The sequence below is a fragment of the Alternaria triticimaculans genome (genome assembly GCF_023758025.1).
Source record: "Alternaria triticimaculans strain BMP 0046 chromosome Unknown scaffold_12, whole genome shotgun sequence".
Taxonomy (NCBI): domain Eukaryota; kingdom Fungi; phylum Ascomycota; class Dothideomycetes; order Pleosporales; family Pleosporaceae; genus Alternaria; species Alternaria triticimaculans.
The window spans coordinates 855,694-876,687 of NW_026055969.1; the positions used below are offsets into that span (position 1 = coordinate 855,694).

The following is a 20,994-nucleotide window of genomic DNA, read 5'->3' on the forward strand; positions in this document are numbered from 1 at the left end:
TCCGTTCTTGATTGTCATGCAGTGAGACGCCGGGGTGATTAGTCCCCAGCATCGCCTTGTGACGAAGGTTTGTCGTTCACTGGGATCTGATGGGCGTTAGCTGTTGTTTCGCGTGCGCTTACAGTTCTAAGCTAGATAATAGCGGTTGGGGCTACTTACTCGCTGCTCGGGTTGTGGGTAGTGAGAGAAAGCTGCCGACGCGCAGCCTGGAAACTTGAGCGCGCAATCACGGGCCATGCTAGCAGCGCGCTGATGACATAAGCATCTTGTCCTTCCACCGGCGTCGATCAAGAAGCCAAACTACTAGATTAAAAAATTATGTCTTGGCGTCTCCACAAAAGCAGTCTGTACATCCGGGTTGTGTCTACATATATTGTCATCTGTCGAAGGTGAAGCTTGTCAATTGTACATTCGCTGTCTTGCTAAAGACGATTGGCACGACGTGCACATCGGTATGTATGTATAATGCACGTATGTCTATCCCAACACAAGCATGCAATCATGGAGCACTGTCTTATGTGTTGCTTGACTATGAATAAAGCATTCGACATCGTGGCCGCTTCCATTACTCCATGTAGCCAGGTCACCTAAAACGGATGCTAGAGCAACCCTCAACCCACTCCGCTTGCTTTCATCGGCAGCCTTTGTGAAATTCTGTACAGAGGCGTGTTATTATATGCGGAGACATGGCTTCCACCTTGGGCATGTCACGCTAAGGTGTTATGATTGATACATGCTAGGAAAGAGAAGTAAGAGCGCTAGGTGAGATAGAAAACAATGCGCGTGGCCTCTCCAGGCCATTTTTTGCACAGCTCAACTCCATCATCCAACCCTGTACAGTGCCATCCAGTCATTCTCATCGCCGACTTCGACACACCCATCAAACTGGAGCATTGGTGGACCCAGCCAAGCAAGCTTTTTGTTGCCCTTGAACTTCAGGTAGGAGCTGTTCCCCTAAAAACGGTCTCTTTGCTTGGTCCTGTAAACGGTAAAGCCGACATAGGCACCGGTCAGGGCTAGGCCAAATAGCACAAACTTGACGAGGAACCAAGTCCAGCTTCCACCGCTGCTGCTCTTTTCGCGCGTCATAGACGAGGCAGTCTTGCCCCCTGAGCTTCCTGACGAGGAAGCCGACCCAGGGGTCTTTTTGTAGAGATTTTGCGACTTGACTGAAACGATGTCGTGGTTGTCGGACAGTTCGCCGGTTTCGGCGGAGAAACCCAAGTAGGCGACGGGCGGAACCTTGAAGTTGGGGATCTCGAAGCATTGGGTCCATTCGCCCTCTGACTTGTACTGGAGCTCGAGGCGGAGGAATTGTTCTTGGAAATACGTGAGACGAGCTTTGGTGGCGATCTGGGCATTGCGAATGCCACGGGCCTAGTTGGCGTTAGTATCGAGAGGGCCATATGGGCCAGGCAGCACGTACAGAGCATCCAGCGACCTCGTTGGCCTTGCCGTCGTTGTCCTTGTCGTAGGGCGTGTTTCCATCTCCGTTCATGGCCATGATGTAGGGGAACACGGTGCCGGGGCGGTTGTTCTTGTATGTGTCGAAGAAGAGGCCGAGGCCCTCAAACTTGTCGATGTGGCCGAAGACGTTTCCTGGCTGCGCGCGCTGCTTGGTGAGCCACATGGCGAAGCCATCGCCGTAGAGGTTGCCCTGACCGTGGATCTTGAACTCGAACGTAATCTACGGGCGTGAGCGTCTGGGACATGTGGTGGGACAGAGTGCAGCCTACCTCCCAGTTGGTCGCGGTCAGAGGCACGCGCGAAAACAGCCAGCCGTCGCGCGAGGGCTTGTCTGAAGCCAGTCGAATGTACTTATCAGTCCGAATAATCGTGTCTCCGCCAAAATCCCACCAGCGGCTCTGCATGTCCGAGTCGAGGTACGGCTGTGTGCGGCGTCAGGGCATGTTTGCATGGGCGCAGAGGACATGCGACTTACGGGCTCGAGACTGTGTGTTCGCAGCGAGATGGCCTTGATATCAGGGTCCTCGCTCAATCCCCCGGACCGCGCCCAAGCACCCGTCCAGCTGCCTGCAAGCAAGCACAGGCTCGTCCATGGTCTTGCTGCCCACATGGTCGCGCACCAAGAGAGTACTGGCGCGGAAGAAAGAGTGGCACCAAGACTGCGTTGTAGTGGTTGGGGGAAACAACAAGAGAGGCACGGGTCGGGCGACTGGGACGGGGCGTGGCGTGCTGGAGTTGGCAGAGTGAATCGTCGACATGGAAAGGCCACTCTATCACCTCGGCGTGCATTGCAGGGGTCCACCGTCTCGGGTTGCAGCGACTACGCTAGCGAGAGAGGCGCTCTTGACGTCGACAAGCACGCACGACGCACCTTTTCGCAGCACCACGCCCCACGACCCACGCCCCTTCACCCCCAGACGCACACCCACCCGAGACCATGGACTCCTTGGGCGGCATGTCCTCTTACCCGAGCGACCCAAAGACGGCCGTCATGCGCCAGGTCCAGCAGGAAGCGGCTATGCAGAATGCGCGCATGCTTGTCGAGGTCCGTCGGTCCGGGGCATATACTGTCTCTGCATGGCGGTGCACGTCGTACTGACGCCTTCCCAGAAACTCAACGAGCACTGCTTCGAGCGCTGCATCCCCAAGCCCGGTGCCGCCCTCTCCAAAGGCGAAGAAAGCTGCATGAGCGCATGCATGGAAAAGTACATGAGCGCATGGAATACTGTGAGCAAGCAGTACGTCGGCAGAATACAGCGCGAGAGTGCCCAGGGCGGTGCCGTGCAGAACCTGTAAAGGCTTGGTTGGACTGCGCCATCACGACATTACAACACCGCGGAGGACCACAATGTACTATACACTGTACCATGAATAACATCTCGTCATGGCTTGGAAGCCTATTTCTTCGCAAACGTCTTCTGCCTCTGCGCATACTCCTTTACAATGACACTGCAATTGACCTCCTGGCACAACCTCTTCTTCCTCTCTGGCGTGAGCTTAGTCGCAAATTCCAGTCCACTAGCCCTCTCCACCGCCTCGACCGGTACTTCAAAATCCGTCAACGGTTTGTGGCTGGGAATGACGGCATTCGGCAGCACAAAAGCACCCAGCGCCACCTTGCCCCCCAGCTTCCCGTCTTCGGCGAAGATGACCTTGTAGAAATGTGTAGGCACAGCCACGTTGGGTGGTGAGCCGATGACTTCATATGACACTCGCCATTTGCCGTCGGCCTCGCGCTTGGGGAGATACAGAGGGCCGGTTACGATGCGGACCGAGGGGTACGAGTGTGTGAGCCTCCGGCAGAAGTCCTCGAAATGCGCCCAGTAGTCGCGGTTGAAGCCGTCGCCCACTTGCGGACACATGTTGCTCAACGCAAAAGTATCGTCCATGGCTTCCTGGCTCCACTTGGCATCTGCAGCAGGGACTTGATGCCCCCTATCGTAGCCAGAGCGGAAGTAGTCCTTCAGCTTTGCACGGAACATCTCGGGGATCGTCACGTCTTCTACAAACACGCTGTGTTTCCTGTCCGCGTTGCTGTTGGCTAGCGACTCGGGCGTAATGTGCTCGGCGACCCATGCGGGGTTTCGTGTTCGTCGGTCGTAACTTGATGTGAGGGAGGCGGCAGGGCGGAGATCGTTGACTGGGCCCGGGAACCCATATTGGAAGAGACCGTTGGGGTCTACGACTGCTCTCCGGGCAGCCACAGCCACAGCGGGCGACGGCGTGGCAGGGACCGAGGGTACAGGCGCTGGCCGGCCGGGCCCAGCTATGGTTGTCGTCGTAGTCGTGGTGACGGATGGTGCAGACGGAGGGCCATCCTTCTTTGCAGAGTAAAGCGCTGCAGTCGCTGCAGCTCCTGCAGCTGCACCACCAGCAGCTATCAAACCCAATGTGAGTTTGGACATGATGAATCTTGTTCCGTCTTCCGAGACGTGGGTTGTTGGTCGTCGGAGGTGATGGGAATGCCCCTCGTGAGCCAGAGAGCGACTCCCACGGCTTCGGCGTCCTTTACGGCGCGTGAGGGATGTCTCAGAACGCGTCTACCCGTGCTCGTCTGGTTCGCTGGCGCCTGCTCCCTAATGGTCATCTGCATTTTTGACGACGAGGGTTTGGCGCTTACCGCATGCACGCTAGTCTTGACAGCCGCACCTGCATGCATATTCGACACCACATACAAATCATCAAGTCCGGCCGTTTTACGGGTTCCCAGTACATGCGCAGCCCTCTTCGTTTCTGTTTCTTCTACTGTACATAGACGGCTATGTGGATCTGCATTGAGGACATCATCGCATAAAGTGTGACGTCAACCCGCTAAAATGCCTTCCTGGCTGTCGCGAGCAACTGAGTCTCACAATGCTCAGCTCATCACAACTGCAGCCGTGTCAGGCTTTGTCGTGGGCAGTGCGATTCTAGGTTTTCAGAAAGCTCGGCGCTTGACAAGGGTAGCCGATCTGAAGGCATCGATTCCAGACGTCAGTGACGAACATCGCGCGTCCAGAGTGAGTACCCGAATATCGAATCGGCTGCATACTCGATCATCGAGCTGACACCTAAATACTCGCTAACATCACCCAGCTGACCGAATATGGTGCTGCTTCCAACGTCTTCGCCCCAAGCAAGGAAGATGAGCGGAGTATGGCATTAGCCGCAAGGGCAAGGAAAGGTGACTACGACGACGGTATTGATTCTTTCATGAAATGCCAGTTCAACTCTGACTAGTGCACCAGATCTCATCCTTGAACAACTCGCAAGAAATAGAGTCTTTCTCACAGATCCTGGAATCGCCAAGCTAAGGAATGCCTTCGTAATTGTAGTCGGATGCGGAGGCGTCGGATCACATGCTACGGCCGCCCTCGCTCGCTCAGGATGCTCCAAACTTAGGCTTATCGACTTTGACCAGGTCACGCTGTCTTCGCTCAATCGGCATGCAGTTGCTACACTAGCAGATGTCGGAACGCCCAAGGTTCACTGCCTCCGCAAACGACTCGAACAAATCACACCCTGGACCCATTTCGAATGCCGAAATGAACTCTTTGCCGAGCATACTGCTGCAGCTCAGCTAGCACCCATGAACCATCAGCAGCCGGATTTTGTTATCGACGCTATCGACAACATTGACAGCAAGGTTGCACTTCTGGCATACTGTTACATGAATAACATCAAGGTCATATCTTCCATGGGTGCAGGATGCAAGTCTGATCCTACACGAATATTCATTGGCGACATCTCCACAAGTACAGACGACCCGTTGTCAAAGTCTACAAGGCGAAAGCTACGCTTGAAGGGTGTCAAGGACGGCATACCAGTTGTCTACTCTACAGAAAGGCCAGGCCCAGGGAAGGCTGAGCTCCAACCTCTCTCCGAAGAAGAATTTGCGAAAGGCAACGTGGGAGAGCTTGGTGTTCTTGCAGATTTCCGGGTACGAATCTTGCCAGTTTTGGGTACTATGCCAGCCATCTTCGGTCTCGCAGTTGCGAATCATGTCATCCTTTCCATATCTGGCTACCCTCACGAATACTTGCCAGCCAAGTCACGCGACAAGATGTACGACGGAATTTTAGGTGCTCTCCAAGGTGCCGAAGAAAGACTGGCACGTGCACTCTTCAGCGAGGACCCACTGGGTCTCAAGATTCCCATAACACAAGATGATGTGGGCTATCTAGTAGAAGAAGTATACCATGGCCGAAGTATCATCAGTGGGTTGTCTACACGCCTAGTATTGACACGATGGACTAAGCCAGCTCTGAGTTTTGTTGATGAGAGAACACCGGGTCAGAAGAATAGTCATCTCCAGATGAAGGACTTGGTTCTTATGACGAAAGAAGAGGCAACAAAGCATGAGAGGGAAGTGTTAAAAGGGCAAAAAAGCTTAGAGGAAGTATATGACGCCGAAACGATTGAACGTGTCGACAAGACAATGGCTGAAGAAGACAAGTTCCAACGTTTGAGGTAACAAATGATACACTGATTATCTTGTTGCACATTCCCATGTGATCCTCACACTGCAACGACTCCATAGACTCCATACAACTTCGGCATCCAGTCATCTCCGTGACACGATGCAACCGCCCTCAGAGTTGCATTCTCCGCGTTTAACCCCGATATCACCAGACCCCGGTGCATTGTCATCGGTCTGCATCAGTCGGTCCGCCGACAATCTTTGGCAGTGGCCCGATATCCATCGGCGGTCGCATTAGCGCAAGGCACGCGACCAATAGGAGAAGCCCTCACTCCCGCTATCTACGCGGTGGATAATTTTTCAACTGATGACGCACAGCATCAGTAAACGAAACCGGTACTGTCCCCGCAGTACAAGTACGCGTAAAGGTCTATGATGGCGAAGGTAGCCAATGGGCGCTCATGAGAGTGACGATGGGACCAACCAGAATAGCTCAGTTCCGCAGTCCGCCTGCATAGGCTGCCTTGAGGCTCTTCTAGACGGGCCAGGCTCATAGTGAACGTCATATCGGAATGTCCACGGAGTTAACGGTCGTTGCTGATATATAAGTGTTTGTGCACGGATGGTGCGGCCAAACATCCCACTACAACTACAACAACAACACCAACACCAACATCGAGCACGTACGCTTACAACAATACGAACTACACAATGGCGACAGACACGAAATTCCAAGGATGGCTCGGCAAGGACGAGGAGAGTGTCAAGGGAAAGATGGAGTGGGGTCAATTTGAACCCAAAAAGTGGACCGAAGACGATGTTGACATTGAGATCTCTCACTGCGGTATCTGTGGATCAGACTTGCACATGTTGAAATCTGGCTGGGGCCCTACACCATATCGTATGTTACAGACTGTGTCAACTGCTTCACCGTACTGATGGTTATTAGCCTGCGTCGTCGGTCACGAGATCATTGGCAAAGCCGTCAAGGTTGGCAAGAACGTCAAGCACGTCAAGCAGGGCGACCGTGTTGGTGTCGGCGCGCAAGCACGCTCATGCCTTCAACCAGACTGTCCCGACTGCTCGAACGGCATCGAGAACCATTGCCATCGCGAGACAGTAAACACTTATGGCTCCATCTACCCACGCGACGAGGGCAAAAGCTATGGTGGATACGCCACACACAACCGCACAAACGGACACTTCGTCCTAAGTATCCCTGACGGCTTGGATAGTGCGGATGCTGCACCGATGCTTTGCGGCGGAATCACCGTCTACTCTCCGTTGAAGCGTTATGGCTGTGGTCCTGGCAAAACTGTCGGAATTGTTGGAGTAGGGGGCTTAGGTCATTTCGGTGTTCTCTTTGCCAAAGCCCTGGGTGCAGACAAGGTCGTCGGTATAAGCCGCAAGGCTGAGAAGCGCGATGACGTTCTCAAGCTAGGCGCTGACCTCTACGTTTCCACTGACGAAGATAAGGATTGGGCCAAGCACAACGCACAAACGCTCGATCTCATTGTATGCACCGTTTCCAGCGCCAAGATGCCTCTAGATGGCTATCTTAGTTTGCTCAAGACTCATGGTACTTTCATCCAAGTTGGAGCACCGGACGGCGGAGAGCTACCTCCCATCAACGCCTTCACGCTTCTTTCTGGTGGACTCAAGGTTGGAGGCTCTGGCATCGGTGCCCCATGGGAGATCAAGGAGATGTTGGAGTTGGCGGCTGAGAAGAAGATCAAGCCATGGATCCAGAAGAGACCAATGAAGGATGCTAACACCGCGGTTGTGGACATGGAGGCAGGAAAAGCGAGGTATAGGTATGTTCTGGAGAACTAAGCAAGCAATATGCACAGCAACATAGCTTTATACGTCTGAAGGCAAACATTTACATTCTCTTGCAAAGATTTACCGTTGATGATATGCTCTTGCGGCACTTTATGTGCGTTTCTCATGTTGCGTTTCAACAGAATTGCCGCTCCGCCGACCAAATGATAACATCCTAAGACACTCGCATCTCTTCATACCTATATTGTGTGATGATTTGTAAACGCATCACTATGTTATCCCAAATAAGGAAATAACCTACCCCCCCCCCGGCCCGAACGTTCCCCACAGGATCGACATGTGACGTCGTTGCAAATTCACACGACAACATCAGCCTCACGACTCGCAACTATGATCACCAACCGCCCATACTCGAAAGACAGTACACTTTCTCGCTGTGCATCATGCCAAACACCAAAACCATTGACGTCCCCCACCTCGGCGGCATAACAGCTGCCTACCAAACCTCCGGTCCCGTGGACGCCTCCAAACCCACCCTCATCTTGATAAACTCCTTCGCTACGTCCTCGGAGCTCTATCGTGATGCATACACGAGCGAAACACTTACATCGGTGATGAATCTGGTAGCGATCGAGCTATTGGGTCATGGACAAACGCGCGCAAAGACTGAGAACTGGACGTACTGGGATACTGCGATGATGAATCTGCAGGTTATGGAGAAGCTGGGTGTGAAGAAAGCTTTTGTATTAGGGACGAGCCAGGGAGGATGGGTGACGGTACGAATGGCACTTTTGGCGCCGGAAAAGGTAAGCGACACACGCCATGTCTAATGATTTGTGACGCACTCTACCAGATATTGACAGAGGAACTACCAAGATCCTTGGCATAGTACCTCTTGGAACATCCTTAGACTATGAGTCCCCTCGTTCTCGCGATCTAGGCTGTTGGCACGCCGTTGACCCCCTCGCTGACCGCATCACCGGCGAATTCGGCACCGAATCCAATGAGCCTACGCCAAACTTTGTACCCAGCACAGATTTCTGCAACTTCCTCATCGACGTGGGCTTGGGGAAGGAGGACTGTCCCGAAGACGTCCGCGCCTTCTGGATTGATGAGATTAAGAATAATTATCAAGGCGACGAAGGACGTCGAAGGATCAGGATGTGTGCAATTAATCTTAGAGATCGGGACGGATTGCATATGCGCTTGAGCGATGTGCTGTGTCCGGTTTTGCGGTTGCATGTAAGTGGATGGATGCTTTTCTTTTCATGACAACGTTGGTCTCATTGCGGATGTGTTCTCTAGGGTGATTTCGCAACTGACTGTCGTCACAGGGAACTAGCGATGTTGTTTATTCGGTCGCGAACGCCAAAGAGGAGATGAAACTCTTCATGAACTCGCCGAATGCCAAATTGGAGGTTATCGAAGGCGGCCAGCACTTCTTGAGCGCATCCAATCCGAAAGAGGTTTACGAGTCTGTTATTCGTTTTGTAAATGAGTATAGCAAGTAGAGCTTTTGGGACGAGGGCTTTGGGTTATGCATGTTGGATGTTGGATAGACCTTGTTGAATCAAACCTTGGAAGTATTTCGACTGGGTGGCTAGGTAGCAAACTGATATCATGACACGGACGCATTAGCTATTTGCGCGCATCTATTATTCTATCCGCACCGACCCCATTACCGTAACGCCGACGGATGTAGTGTGTCTCGACAGAGAGAAAGGCTATGTAGTTGATTTGTGATGTTGATGCTTGCGTATAGAGGGCATTAGGTCAATACACAAAAATACCAACCCAGTTTATGTTGAGCATCGGAACAGATGCATGTTACAAGCACAAACGATTAATGGTCCTTATAGGCTTCATCGCAAAGATCTGATGGTCCCATATAGCCGCTCTAAGCAAGATAAATACTGTAGGGATAAGTAATAGCACGTGCGCCATTGGGTGTCTGGCTTACCAACAAGGCAAAGATGAGACCTTGCATCTTTCCACATGTTCTAGCTGCATACAAAGTATGATGCGCACACAGTCGTCAACATTTGTTTTGCAAGTAATCTTCGCCGTTTGTGTATAAATGTGCATATCGGTGTGACAAAGGGTGGATATGTTGAGTTCTGGCACACACGCACACTCACACGACGCCATGCTTTTTCTTGCTGGCTATGATGTAATTTGATATGCGCTCTTGCGATTACCCCGCTTATCCCAGTCCTTCAGCTGTTGCTTGCTTTTGCGCGGACCACGGAGTCTTGCCCCTCTCCACACCTGGCACTTGGACTTAGCCTCCGGCAAAACGGCGCTCATGCCACAGTTGTAAACTTGGTCTGCGGGCCGAAAGTATTGCTTTTGACGGAATGGTTCCAGCGCTGGGTTTGCGGGAGAATTATGGATCTATCTCGATGGCCGCTGCATAGGTCCCACGATAGCGCGATAGGTCTGATCGGCAGCGGTGATGCGCTCCAGTGTGTGGCCATGAAGAAGGAAAGTGCGGAGCAAAGCAATATTGTCGAGAACACCGCCTCTTCACGATCACGGCACGTCGGATCTGCGTGGTCAGCTACCAACAGTCACAGTCTAACAAGAATCAGCATCGGCAATCCTGCGACATCACTTCCACATTAAGAGCACGTTATTTTACCTGTATGGCGGGCTATGGGCCATACAGAGCCCAACCGTCGATGCAGCTTTGGATTTCAGACTCGCCTAAAGACCCATGTCAGCATGATCTCCAGTGTAGAACTACACCGGAATAGCCGTTTGGTAAGCGTATTCGTAACATGCATCTACATACCCTTGTCAACGAGATGTGGCTGAGAATGATCGAACCGAAGTCCCGCCCGCTCGCCTCGCAAAGGAAATGCCATCGGTCCACCCAACACCACCTTAGGGTCTCGCACGTGCGTCAAGATGCGAAGGGCTTGCAAAAGTTGGGCATTTCCCAGCAAGTGGGGAAAGTTTGACGAGCCGCCAATGGCTACAATCGCAGCGACATCGAGACTGTGCTGCCCCTTGTGCAATGCGACGAGCGATCAAACGTGGGTTGAGAGGCGACCTGGGAGTGATTACTGTTTGACATTAGCATATCTTGTCAACTGGGATGAGAGTTCATTGGCTTGTCGGAACGCGATCTATATCCATGGACTAGGTACTGATGTTGTTTGCTTTTTGGGCGTCTTAACCTGATGGACACCGGGGATACTCGATGTAGCCAGCAAGGTCTTACAGCGGGACAGATGCACCTGCAGCCGCATCTGTATCTGCAGCGACATGCAGGATGTAGCCGGTATGTCTCCGCGGCATTCGTCCACGCCGCGCCCCTCTCAATTAAGACCGGTTCCTGCGTCTTGCCGTGGCCCTTGAATCGCAGCATGAGTAGGCGTTTGTAGATGCTGCACCAGAATAAGACTTGATATATTGCATGGTGTACTACAGCCACAGAGGAATCCGTTGATGTTCCCAGGTCTGACAAAGTCGTCTTGGACACAGCCGACATTTGCCAGTAGGGGCGACGGGAAGGACACGTTTCGCATCCTGGTCATTTCGGCAGTACTGCATCGCCGTTTACCTCAGCATGTGCCGTTTGGGGAGCATGTGACGGGTTATTGTTGAAGAAAAGAGAAGAAGGAGTGGGACATCTAGACAGTGGGGTGAGTAGTTGGCACTTGGCTTGTTCCAGGGCTTGACGTCAACAGGCCTTCACAACGGATGGCAGGTGCGATAGGCGCGTAAGAAGACGGAAGCCGGTACACGTCAGGTACAACCCACTGCTCTGGGTGCCTGTGCTCTATCGTTTGGCTCGCAAATCAGCGTGCATGACCGTACAGCGCAAAGATTTGTTACCGCAGCAGGCAGGATTCGCCGATTGCGAACGATAAACTGACTGCCTGAGCCCATGCATCAATATGCAGGCCTCGATTTCACCTTTGACTTGTGTAGCTGCACCGTTCTCGTTCCAGTAAGACAAAACCAATTGCATTTGGCGCCCAAGCGAGCTGTCGGCTGGGAGTTTCAGGTGGTCGTTGGCAGTCTGAGACAGAGACCCGAGCGCACACAGCAACAATGTCGCATTTATGCGGTCAAGAACGCTCTTGTCCGCTGCATATCTTTGTGCACAAAGTCGCGGTAGGAATCCTTGCATGCCGAGATGAACAATGCTTGTATGGATGTATAGTTGCAAACTTATAGATATATAACGGTACTGGATTAAGGTGAGGGGTAATGCACCCGAACGCACCGAAGAAGTAGCTCTGCCGGCTTTTGTTCGTAGCCATGGCGTCCACCATCGGAACTCACCGCAGTGGAGTTCCAAGACTGCCTTGACCAAGTGTAGACTGACCCTTACAGCAATCAGCGTGTTAAAAGACACACGGGTGATGCAATTTCAGGGGTTAGCACAAGCTGCGGGTGGTTGTACCCGGTATAGCTATTGAGCATACGTGAACGTTGCGGTTTACCCAAGTAGCGTAGCAGATGCAGTACGGTACGGAGTATGGTACGGATGTGATATTCGTGCGTCTAAGTGCATATGTGTAGCCAATCAATCGCCAAGCGGCTGTGGTGCTCTCTAAAGCATAGATGTGGTGAGAGCGACGCCCAAGTCCTACTTTTGCAAATCCAGGAGGTCCACCCAATGCAAGGAGATATAGACCCGTGTTGGTATCGTAAACCCAATAAGAGAAACAAAGAGAAACAAGACGTCTCAAGTGGGATGAGCCCGATGACAGCTCTAACAGTGAAATCGCCAAAAAGAAAGATATGGCCGTGAATGGAAGCAAGGAAACATGATACCAAAGAGTGATGCGCTATGATACAGGGTATATGCAAGCAAATGCGAAGAGATCGAAGAGTCGTTGCGCGCAATTAATTCTCCTCCATCAAGGCTTCTTGGTCGCCGGTTTCGCGCCAGTCGCGTGCGCGTTCGGATAGGCGCTTGACACCAGCAATGCGCTCTGCCCAGAGAGATTCCGAGGGCGAGCGGAAAGTGTACGCGCGCTGGGATGAGATGACACCGATTGCCTGCAACACGGCCTTTCGCGAATCCCTACCGAAGACAGCAGGGTGGTTGATCCACTCGAGACTGGACTCGAGTTCTGCGTCAAGCGCATACATGGTTCTGACATCAATGCCTGCTGCAGGAGTAAAGGGGCTATCCGCATGAGGCGAGGGCGTTCGCGCACGCAAGTCGCCACTGGTACTGTGCAATGTCGGTGATGCGGATCCAGTGCTGCCTGCTGCACTGGATGGTTCGTTGCGTCGGTGACCTGGAGGTGGAAGTGGTGGCAGACCTCCTTTTCCGAGTCCTTTTAGAATACTGCGCGTTTCCTTGAGAAGGTGGTGTGCGCGGTCGTGTTGCCCACGCGAAACAAGCGTCAATGCGCGTGTCAGCATGTCTGAGGTGAGCAATTCCATGCGTCGCTGCACGACGTGAGGATGAGGTGGGATGGGAGGTGTTGGTGGTCTTCCAGTCGGGCTCTTCTTTGGCCCTGACGGTAGCAGAGTGATGGCGAGTAACGACGGGCGTGGTAAATGTGACAAAGACCCTTCGCGTAGGATGTCACCGTACGTCAGGTCTGCCTGGATCAGCGGCACTTCTTCAACGCTGAGTGTGCGTGAGTCGTCCTGGTCGAGCGGTCCACCGAGAGCCTCAAGGCCAGACACAATCGACTCCCAAGGGTCCTGAGGAAGCTGTTCTGGTGAGCCGGTGTCTGGTGCAATGGCTAGTTGGACCAAAATGTCTCGCTTGTCGCCAAATCGCAGGTCACCCAACGCGGCTTCGGCGTCTCGTCCGGTGGCTCGTTTTGTAATCTGTAGGGCGCCGCTGATCTTGACAAACTTGGCAGGAGAGCCTTCGGGTAGTCGTAGCTTGAGTTTGACGTTTTGATGCGAGGTAGTCTGGAGGGAGCCGAGACAGCCAGCTGCACACTCACGCAGCATCATCCAGTCTTTGACGTACGTGTACGAAGCCTTGGTGCGGGTAGAAAGTTCAATCATGGTATCGGGCTTGTGTGTCAGTCCTAGACCGAAGGAGTGGATGGAGACCCTGGATTACGTGTTAGCAGTGGTTGCGCGGATTTGTGGGAGGAAGGGGCTACGGACTTGGCAGCCTCGGCGCGGGAGATGACAAAGTCGACGCTTTCAGCATCGGAGGTGGAGGAATCGCTGATGAGCAGGATGCTGGAGAGGGGGTTGCTGGACTTGCGCTGCATGAGCAGATCCATGGCGACATTGGCACCGTCGACGACGTCTGCGCGCAGGCTCTTCTGGCCGACGGGGCGGATGGAATCGAGCACCTTGGGCCAGTCTCTCCACGCCTTGCTCGTCATGCCGACGATGGGGACACCACCGCCGCTGGAGCCGAAGGTGACGAGGCCCATGCGGTCGCGCTCGCCCAGGTTGTGGACCAGGAAGCGCAGGGTGTCGCGGAGCAGGTTGATCTTCAAGCCCTGCATGGAGGAGGATACGGGGATGACGACGACAATGTCGACGGGCACGTGGATCGAGGGCGGGGGGCGCGGCTCGGGCACGGCGGCGCGCGGGGCGCTGTACTCGGTCGGGGCGGTCATGGTGGACCTGGCGGCGCCGTAGGACGAGTTGATGGAGGAGAGGCGCTTGGGGCGGCGGTAGTCGTCGTCGTCGGGGCCCGAGTTGTCGTGGTCGTAGTCGGGCAGGCGGGCGGCGGTGGGGAAGTCGAGGCGGATGTCCATGAGGGCGCGGCGCCAGAGGTCGAGCTGGCTGCGGTCGTGGAACTGCAGGTGGAAGGCGGGCAGCTCGGCGACGGAGAGGCTGAGGGTCAGGACGAGGCTGTCGGGCGCGTGCTCGACGTGGTTGAGGTGCTTCTTGATGAGGATGGAGCCCTTGAGGGTGCACTTTGTCTTGGTGAGGGGCGGCGTCTTCTTCTCCTTGACGCAGATGAGCATCTCGGAGAAGAGGTAGCACTCGAGCTCCTGCCACGACTGGCGGTCCTTGCCGACGCGGATGTGGCCATGGAGGCGCAGCTTGCCGAAGCGCGAGAAGTCGAGGCCGTGCCAGTTGTCGACGCGGGCGTGCAGGTCTTCGGTCATGTCGTCGAGCAGCGCCGCCGGCTCGTACGGCGGCGCGGGCGACTTGGAGCGCTCGTAATCGCTCTCGGCCACGCTGGCGAGCGGCGGCAGCGGCGGCGGCGCTCGCGGCAGGTCGTCGGGGCTGGGCCGCCACTTGCCCTCGACCACCTCGACGGTGACGAGGCACGTCAGGCTCTGCTGCTGCCGCGACCGGCTCAGCGTGGGGAACTCGCTGCGGACGGTGACGGTGGGCGCGGGGATGGGGCTCCGCACGCCGCCGCGCGGGCTGCTGAGGCTCGTCTCCATCGACTGCACGTCGTAGTCGTGCCGCCGCCCGTCGTGCGTCGCGGCATACTCGCTCGACGACGCGAGCCCCGTCGCGCCCGAGTCGCTGCGCCCGTGGGCCCGCGACTGCGCCTGTGACAGCGACAGCGACGCGCCCCGCTCGGAGCCGCGGTCGCGACTGTGGCTGCTGTCCCGCTGCCGTGTGTGTGTCGTGGGCGGGTATCGCGCCGACGCGTTGCTTCCGGTGCGCGACCGCCCGTGCTGCTGCTGGTGCTGCTGCTGCTCGTCGTGCGGCCGCTCAGCCTGGCTGTCCCACGGCGTGGGCGTGTTGGCTGCGCTGCGCTGGCTCTCGGCGTGCGGCGGCGGCGCCTCGTGCTGCACCGAACGCACAATCGTCGACAGTTTCTCTGCGCGCACATCAGCCTGCCTGCCCGCCGCCGTCTGCGAGGGCTGCCTACCAAGGTCGAGCACGTTGCCCCCTCTGCTGCTGTCGAGCCCCAGCGTCGCATCGCACGTCGGGCAGTGCTGCGACTCGAACTCGCGGATGTACTCGTAGAAGCACGCCTCGTGCGACACATGGCCGCACGAGAGCTGCAGTATCCGCTCGCCCCGCAGCGTGTACTCGAGGTTCTCCTCACACACGCAGCACTCGCTGCCGATAAAGGTTCGTTCCCGTCGTGTCCGCGTCCGCTCCATGTCCATGACCCCGGCCATGCCTCTGCCCGAGCGAGGCGGCGGTTGCGAGCTGACCAGAGTCGCGTCCGATCGTTGTGTGTGCGACGTCAAGCCTTTCGTCGTGTGACTGCTGCGCGAGTGCGGACGGAGGCCTAGGAAAGACATGAGCGCCCGGAGCTCCACGACACGTCTCAATCGACCAACTCGACTCTCTTCTTGCCTCTCTTGTCCTGTGTGTCGTATCTGTCGCCCAGCTGCCGGAACAGGTAGAGATTCGTATCCAAAGCCTCCTTGGGTGTGCTGTGGGGAGGGTGAGGACGACGGCGTCCAGACAAACAAAGTTCAAAACCGTTCGACATGGAAGGGCCGGGGCTGGGGCAGGCCTCACTTTGGGATCGCCTCAAGCACGTTTCAGCATCCAGAGAGCACACGGAGCAGCGTTGAAGAGCCCGCGGGCTGGGTGGACCTTTAGGTTAGAGCCACCAGGTACCGGCAAGCTGCGTTAGCCGGGGTATTGTGCCCGACGCGATTCGAGCCGTCCAACACGGGCCTGTCTGCGAGGCACTGTGCACAAGGGGAGAATGCGATGCGCCGGCCCGTTAGCTTTCGTAATTCAAACAGCTGCAGCGTCGCCGCCCTTGGTCATCACCCACCATCGCGCAGCACGCCGTCTGGCTTCCATCACACCTGGCCTCCACTACCAGCCCCGACGACTGCAGCATCCCGTTTGCAGCCAAGACTAAGCAGCACCGATGCATGGCTGCACGCTGCACGCTGCACGTACGTCGCGCCATCCCTGCACGGGGGGCGTCGGAGGCACATGGGCCCCTGCCACGACCAACCGGACAGGGCTTGCGTGAATAGGGAGCCTTGGGAGCGACAGCCATGCGCCACCCCGTCAATCATTCGCCCTTACTTTACACGCGATTCAGTCCGTGAGTTGGCCCATGATGGCGGGCCAGAGACCGTTCGCATCGCAAATCCCCAACCTTGCGGTCCGTGACCATGTCGAGCCGAGTAGGGAGACAGCCCACACACCTGCTTGAGCGCTGGCGAGCTGAATCGAATTAGGAGACATGCAGCCTCAATACGTCAGGGGGAACACACATGACAAACGACGCTTCTCTTCCCTAATCTGACGGCCTTCCACCTCGTCCGCTATACCTACTTGTCTGTCCTGTATCTCCTAAATAGGGGACACGCTAGAAGCTCTGCTTGCCTCCTAAACCCATCGTCCACTATCCAGCGTCACGGATCCAGTACCGAGTCAGTCTCTTCCGTCAAGGTTTGCCTGCAGCTGGGATCTCTCGGAAACACACCACTTCTAGAAACCTCCTGTGAATCCTGCCAGGAGCGACTCGCACAAGGGGAACCTTACAGGAACAACCCTTCTCCGCGTGTAATGCGCGGTTAGTCGTCTTCAGTCACGCAAGCGAGCGTCACACTATGTTCGCAGGCGTGTATCTGGAGCTTCTCTTGGCGACCAACTTGCACCGTCGTTGCGGACAGATTTGCAACTTGCTCCTGCCACCCGAACCCTGCACGACCGTCAGTCACAGTTGAGCTGTAGTCAACTTGGTGTGTATTCCGGAGCAGCTTGTACAAATTCGCGTCGGACGCACGACGCTGTAGGCATAGCGGTCCCTGGATCTTCCGGCCCCAGGCGGGTCTTTGCGTAATCAGCACATGGCACGCACGTGGATGCTAGAACGTCATCATGAGTTTCCAAGATGCGGCATCTCCCAACTGTTCAACCAGCAACGTCCATCACACACATCAAACCCCCGGATCTACGGTAAGGCAAACTACCCCATGCACAGCTCTGCACCAAAATGGTTTCGTACCAGGGTTTCACAAACGACCCTTTCTTTCATCTTCTTGCACAGAACAATACGCACATTCGTTACCGGATTGGCCACGCCAACTTCCGCGGTAGATTGCCAATACATGTGCTCTAACTGCAGGCTCTGTACAGGCTATGCACAAGAATTTTTCGTCACTCGAATTTTCTCCGCCCTTACCAGTTGCAAAGTCTGCATCGCCCTGCCTTTTTAGCCGGCACATACTCGATCTCGCTTCTACGGAGCGCCGTGCGTACACGCGTACGTAAGTACTGACGACGTAAATGAAATCCATAACAATCTTTTGAACCAGCTCCAAATATGCCCTGAAGATTCGCTGCATCAACGGATCATCTTGCAGGCACGTTTGACAATGGCTGTCAGTGTGCGCGGTGGATGCGAATAACAGCTGTGACCACCGTGACAGACGCCTCATGCCGCGAACCATTCGACTATCTGCCTTTACGACCTTTGTCGAACGCTGGTTGCCTGACCAGTGAGCTGTCATTGAGCTGTCATATCGTTAAGCCCCCTTTCGGAGCTGTTCATGTACGCATGCCCAATAGTTTCTGCGCAATGGCAAGCTCAACATTGATTTGCTGGTAACTGCCTTCAATGCATTGAAGACTTGACCTCCTACATGCAGCATTAGATTCGCTTATTCAACACTATTACTCGCGGACGACGGCGAAGTCACTCCCTCTCATCTCTTTCCGCTATTGCTGTTATTAGACATATAAACGTGCAACAGTCGTTCTGCTGAACGAAAACACAGCACTTCAATCGCTCCACAACCTCCGTTCCTCATCTTCTGTTGTCTTTCGGAGCGACCCTGCCCCACGGTCGACGTGTAGTAATGCGACTCATGGAGCTCACTAGTTTTGCGACGGTCTTAAACACCACACCACTACGGAAGCCACCTCGTCAAACTCAAGATTAACGGGATTTTGCGCCGAGATTCAAGCGGCAAGATTCTATGAATGGATTCTTGATGATCATGCTCGCTCCTTCCCGTCTCTCGCCTTGTTTTCCGACTCCACTACTTCTAGAAGATCCCCTTTTTCGGATGAATTCCTAGACAGCCATCTCATAGCGTCTTACAGCAAATTTGTCACACACCATAGCTCTCATGCGAGAAAGATGAAGACACTGGAAGAGGATGAGAGTTGGGTACGTACTTGAAGCTATCCACTGTTACTGAAGACACCTATGGCGCCCGCATGAGCGGCCAGTGGGAGGTCCGAATACGTGGTATAGTCTCAAGACAGCAGGGAAACTTACGACAGTATATAAAGTATGTGCCCGTCGTTTTCCATGTGCATTACCGGAATAACGTCGGTCGGAGGTGTGCATAATGTAACTCGCATCGCCTGAGAGCCGCTACTAATACGCCTGGGTACCTTCCCCAGATCCTCCAGCAGCTTAGTTATTGACCGCATCCACAACATCGTCCACCCACACATAATGGTTCACGGCTCCGTTGCGAACGCCAATGCGTAGGTCATGTATCCGTGCAGCCTGGAACAACAAGTAAGCTAATGATGCCGACCACCTCAGTGCGGAGCGCGTAGATTTCAGCTAGTGCCCCATGTTGGTTCCCCTGCACCATTAGGTAGCTATTGGGTACACGTACTTGACGATCGTCCATGGCAATGGGCGGAACATCTAGCTCGGCATGTGCTCGCGGAACCTGCTCCGCCTCGTTCGCCCGTCCCTGTCAAGGTTAGAAGCAACACCATCACACTTATGCCCAACGACCCTAACTGCACACTACGCATCAGGTGACGTACGCTGATACGGTCTACGGGTCCCTGTTTTGGTGTTTCAGCTCTACGTCAACAGGAGCTGACAATACACAGTACGATTGATTTGCATCAGATCAGATCCGGATGATCAGCACTGGAACGACGTCCGAGCTCTGCGATTGGCAGGCACGCCGTGTGCGCGCCATCAAAAAGGTTTCAGCCTACTGCTACATAAATACATTATTCACAGGACATATGCGGCATACATCATAGTATCACACTTGATGCCCTTGGACCTACCTAGGCACGAAGCCTATGGCGTAATACCAGCTCATCCGATGAGTGACGATGGGAGCAATACCCTCAGCTGCCAAGGTGATGACGTCAGCGCTAGGCGAGAAGACATTCCACCAGCAAACTACACAGTGCATGCATCAAGAAAGCGACGAGCAGACCAGCGTCTTTGCTGAATATCGGTCTCGCTGTTTCTTTGTAACTCACGGGTGTGAACACGGGAACAGAAGCGCACCTGGGCTTGAGGCATTTATGCCGTCCCTTGACGGCGTTGCATGCTAACAAAGTGCTTGCTAGCCCCGGTACTTCTCTACCGTGTTCAACCCCTACCCATCTACAGAATATCGGTGCGCGTTGATGCGGTCAAGCAAGGATCGGAAGCTGCAGATATATGCACACTCACGGCCAGTGCATCCAGATAAACTGTGAACTGGGCGATCGTCGGAGCCAATCGTTATGGGTGTCGCATTGAGCATAAAATGCAGGCGTTTGAATATGGCTTCTATGAGTCTTTCACAGTTTAACTTCCGTACAAATCGACATGGTCGCAGTAATAGACGCGTGCATACCCAAGATCGACGGTCGGATGCGTTTGCGCTATATAGATAGCCGACCCATGGAGCATACTCTAAAGCACCAGTTCGGTGCGTACTGGAAATAGCATCATCGTCGCGATATATTAGATTTTCCTTCCGATCGGACCAGCGAGTGAAACGGCCTAGGTCTTCAGCGCAGTAGGAAGCCGAACCACTCGGATGCTAGCCTGTCGATCTGAATCGTCGCATCGAGTGAACTCGGAGCACCCCATGGGCTGCTACTGGTATCACTTCGAACAAACGCGGACGATTTCCCGGTCGCATGCAGGGTCTACACAATACTCATGTACACATAAAACGAGCGGTAGATTGGCGAGCGCGATGCTGGGTCTAGAGCTAGGCTGAAGATTATATAAGCTGGTGAGTTATTACCCCATGCATGACGTTATTCCTAAGTAAACCCTCTCGAACGGAAGAGAAGATGGAGGGAACAGGCGGCTCGATCAGAACGGACGGTGGCCCCTACATCGCTAACCTATGGTATCACGATGCCTGGGGACACTCGCGGCAACAGCGAGATCTACTGTTCCTACACTCGTGAATCAAGCCAAGAGTTTATACCGCATTTCTGACTGCATTTAAATATTAAAGGTCGCACGTCTCGGACAAACATCATGTTCTCTACGACTCAATCCATCAACTTCCTGTCACATGACATGTAGCTAGAGTATCGACAGCGTGGTACGTACGATTCGCGACAGCTACCTAGGTGTAGGCTTTGATAAAGGCCTAATAATCATACGGGATGCGCACTGATACTTCTAGGCCATTGTTGAACAATGTACACGATCAGCTTTTCCAAATCCGAATACGTGAACATGTGTACTATTTATGAGTCTTCCCAAGAGAACTGTAGGTTTTACTTGC

General features: G+C 54.4%; 7 protein-coding genes across 7 annotated transcripts; 4 read left to right on the top strand and 3 right to left on the bottom strand.

The window, feature by feature from the left end:
* Nucleotides 1–954: 954 nt before the first annotated feature.
* On the bottom strand, nt 955–2,077 carry J4E78_007821 (uncharacterized protein; the record flags this gene model as incomplete). The annotated part of the gene is made up of 4 exons (XM_049368424.1): nt 955–1,377; nt 1,427–1,687; nt 1,737–1,889; nt 1,943–2,077. The coding sequence occupies 4 exons, from the start codon at nt 2,075–2,077 to the stop codon at nt 955–957; spliced, it is 972 nt and encodes a 323-aa protein (XP_049220078.1).
* A 327-nt stretch (nt 2,078–2,404) lies between these two features.
* On the top strand, nt 2,405–2,763 carry TIM13 (protein translocase subunit; the record flags this gene model as incomplete). Its single annotated transcript, XM_049368425.1, has 2 exons — nt 2,405–2,512; nt 2,578–2,763. 2 exons carry the CDS (start codon nt 2,405–2,407, stop codon nt 2,761–2,763), a joined length of 294 nt encoding a protein of 97 aa, XP_049220079.1.
* Nucleotides 2,764–2,864: 101 nt separating this feature from the next.
* On the bottom strand, nt 2,865–3,872 carry NUC1 (nuclease; the record flags this gene model as incomplete). The annotated part of the gene is made up of 1 exon (XM_049368426.1): nt 2,865–3,872. The coding sequence occupies one exon, from the start codon at nt 3,870–3,872 to the stop codon at nt 2,865–2,867; it is 1,008 nt and encodes a 335-aa protein (XP_049220080.1).
* A 411-nt stretch (nt 3,873–4,283) lies between these two features.
* On the top strand, nt 4,284–5,920 carry J4E78_007824 (uncharacterized protein; the record flags this gene model as incomplete). Its single annotated transcript, XM_049368427.1, has 3 exons — nt 4,284–4,466; nt 4,543–4,645; nt 4,695–5,920. The coding sequence occupies 3 exons, from the start codon at nt 4,284–4,286 to the stop codon at nt 5,918–5,920; spliced, it is 1,512 nt and encodes a 503-aa protein (XP_049220081.1).
* Nucleotides 5,921–6,577: 657 nt separating this feature from the next.
* Nucleotides 6,578–7,699, top strand: J4E78_007825 (uncharacterized protein; the record flags this gene model as incomplete). Its single annotated transcript, XM_049368428.1, has 2 exons — nt 6,578–6,767; nt 6,816–7,699. The coding sequence occupies 2 exons, from the start codon at nt 6,578–6,580 to the stop codon at nt 7,697–7,699; spliced, it is 1,074 nt and encodes a 357-aa protein (XP_049220082.1).
* Nucleotides 7,700–8,091: 392 nt separating this feature from the next.
* Nucleotides 8,092–9,159, top strand: J4E78_007826 (uncharacterized protein; the record flags this gene model as incomplete). Its single annotated transcript, XM_049368429.1, has 3 exons — nt 8,092–8,454; nt 8,525–8,890; nt 8,983–9,159. 3 exons carry the CDS (start codon nt 8,092–8,094, stop codon nt 9,157–9,159), a joined length of 906 nt encoding a protein of 301 aa, XP_049220083.1.
* A 3,352-nt stretch (nt 9,160–12,511) lies between these two features.
* J4E78_007827 (uncharacterized protein) lies at nt 12,512–15,690 on the bottom strand (the record flags this gene model as incomplete). The annotated part of the gene is given in 3 exon segments (XM_049368430.1): nt 12,512–13,691; nt 13,748–15,666; nt 15,682–15,690. 3 exon segments carry the CDS (start codon nt 15,688–15,690, stop codon nt 12,512–12,514), a joined length of 3,108 nt encoding a protein of 1,035 aa, XP_049220084.1.
* Nucleotides 15,691–20,994: the final 5,304 nt, after the last annotated feature.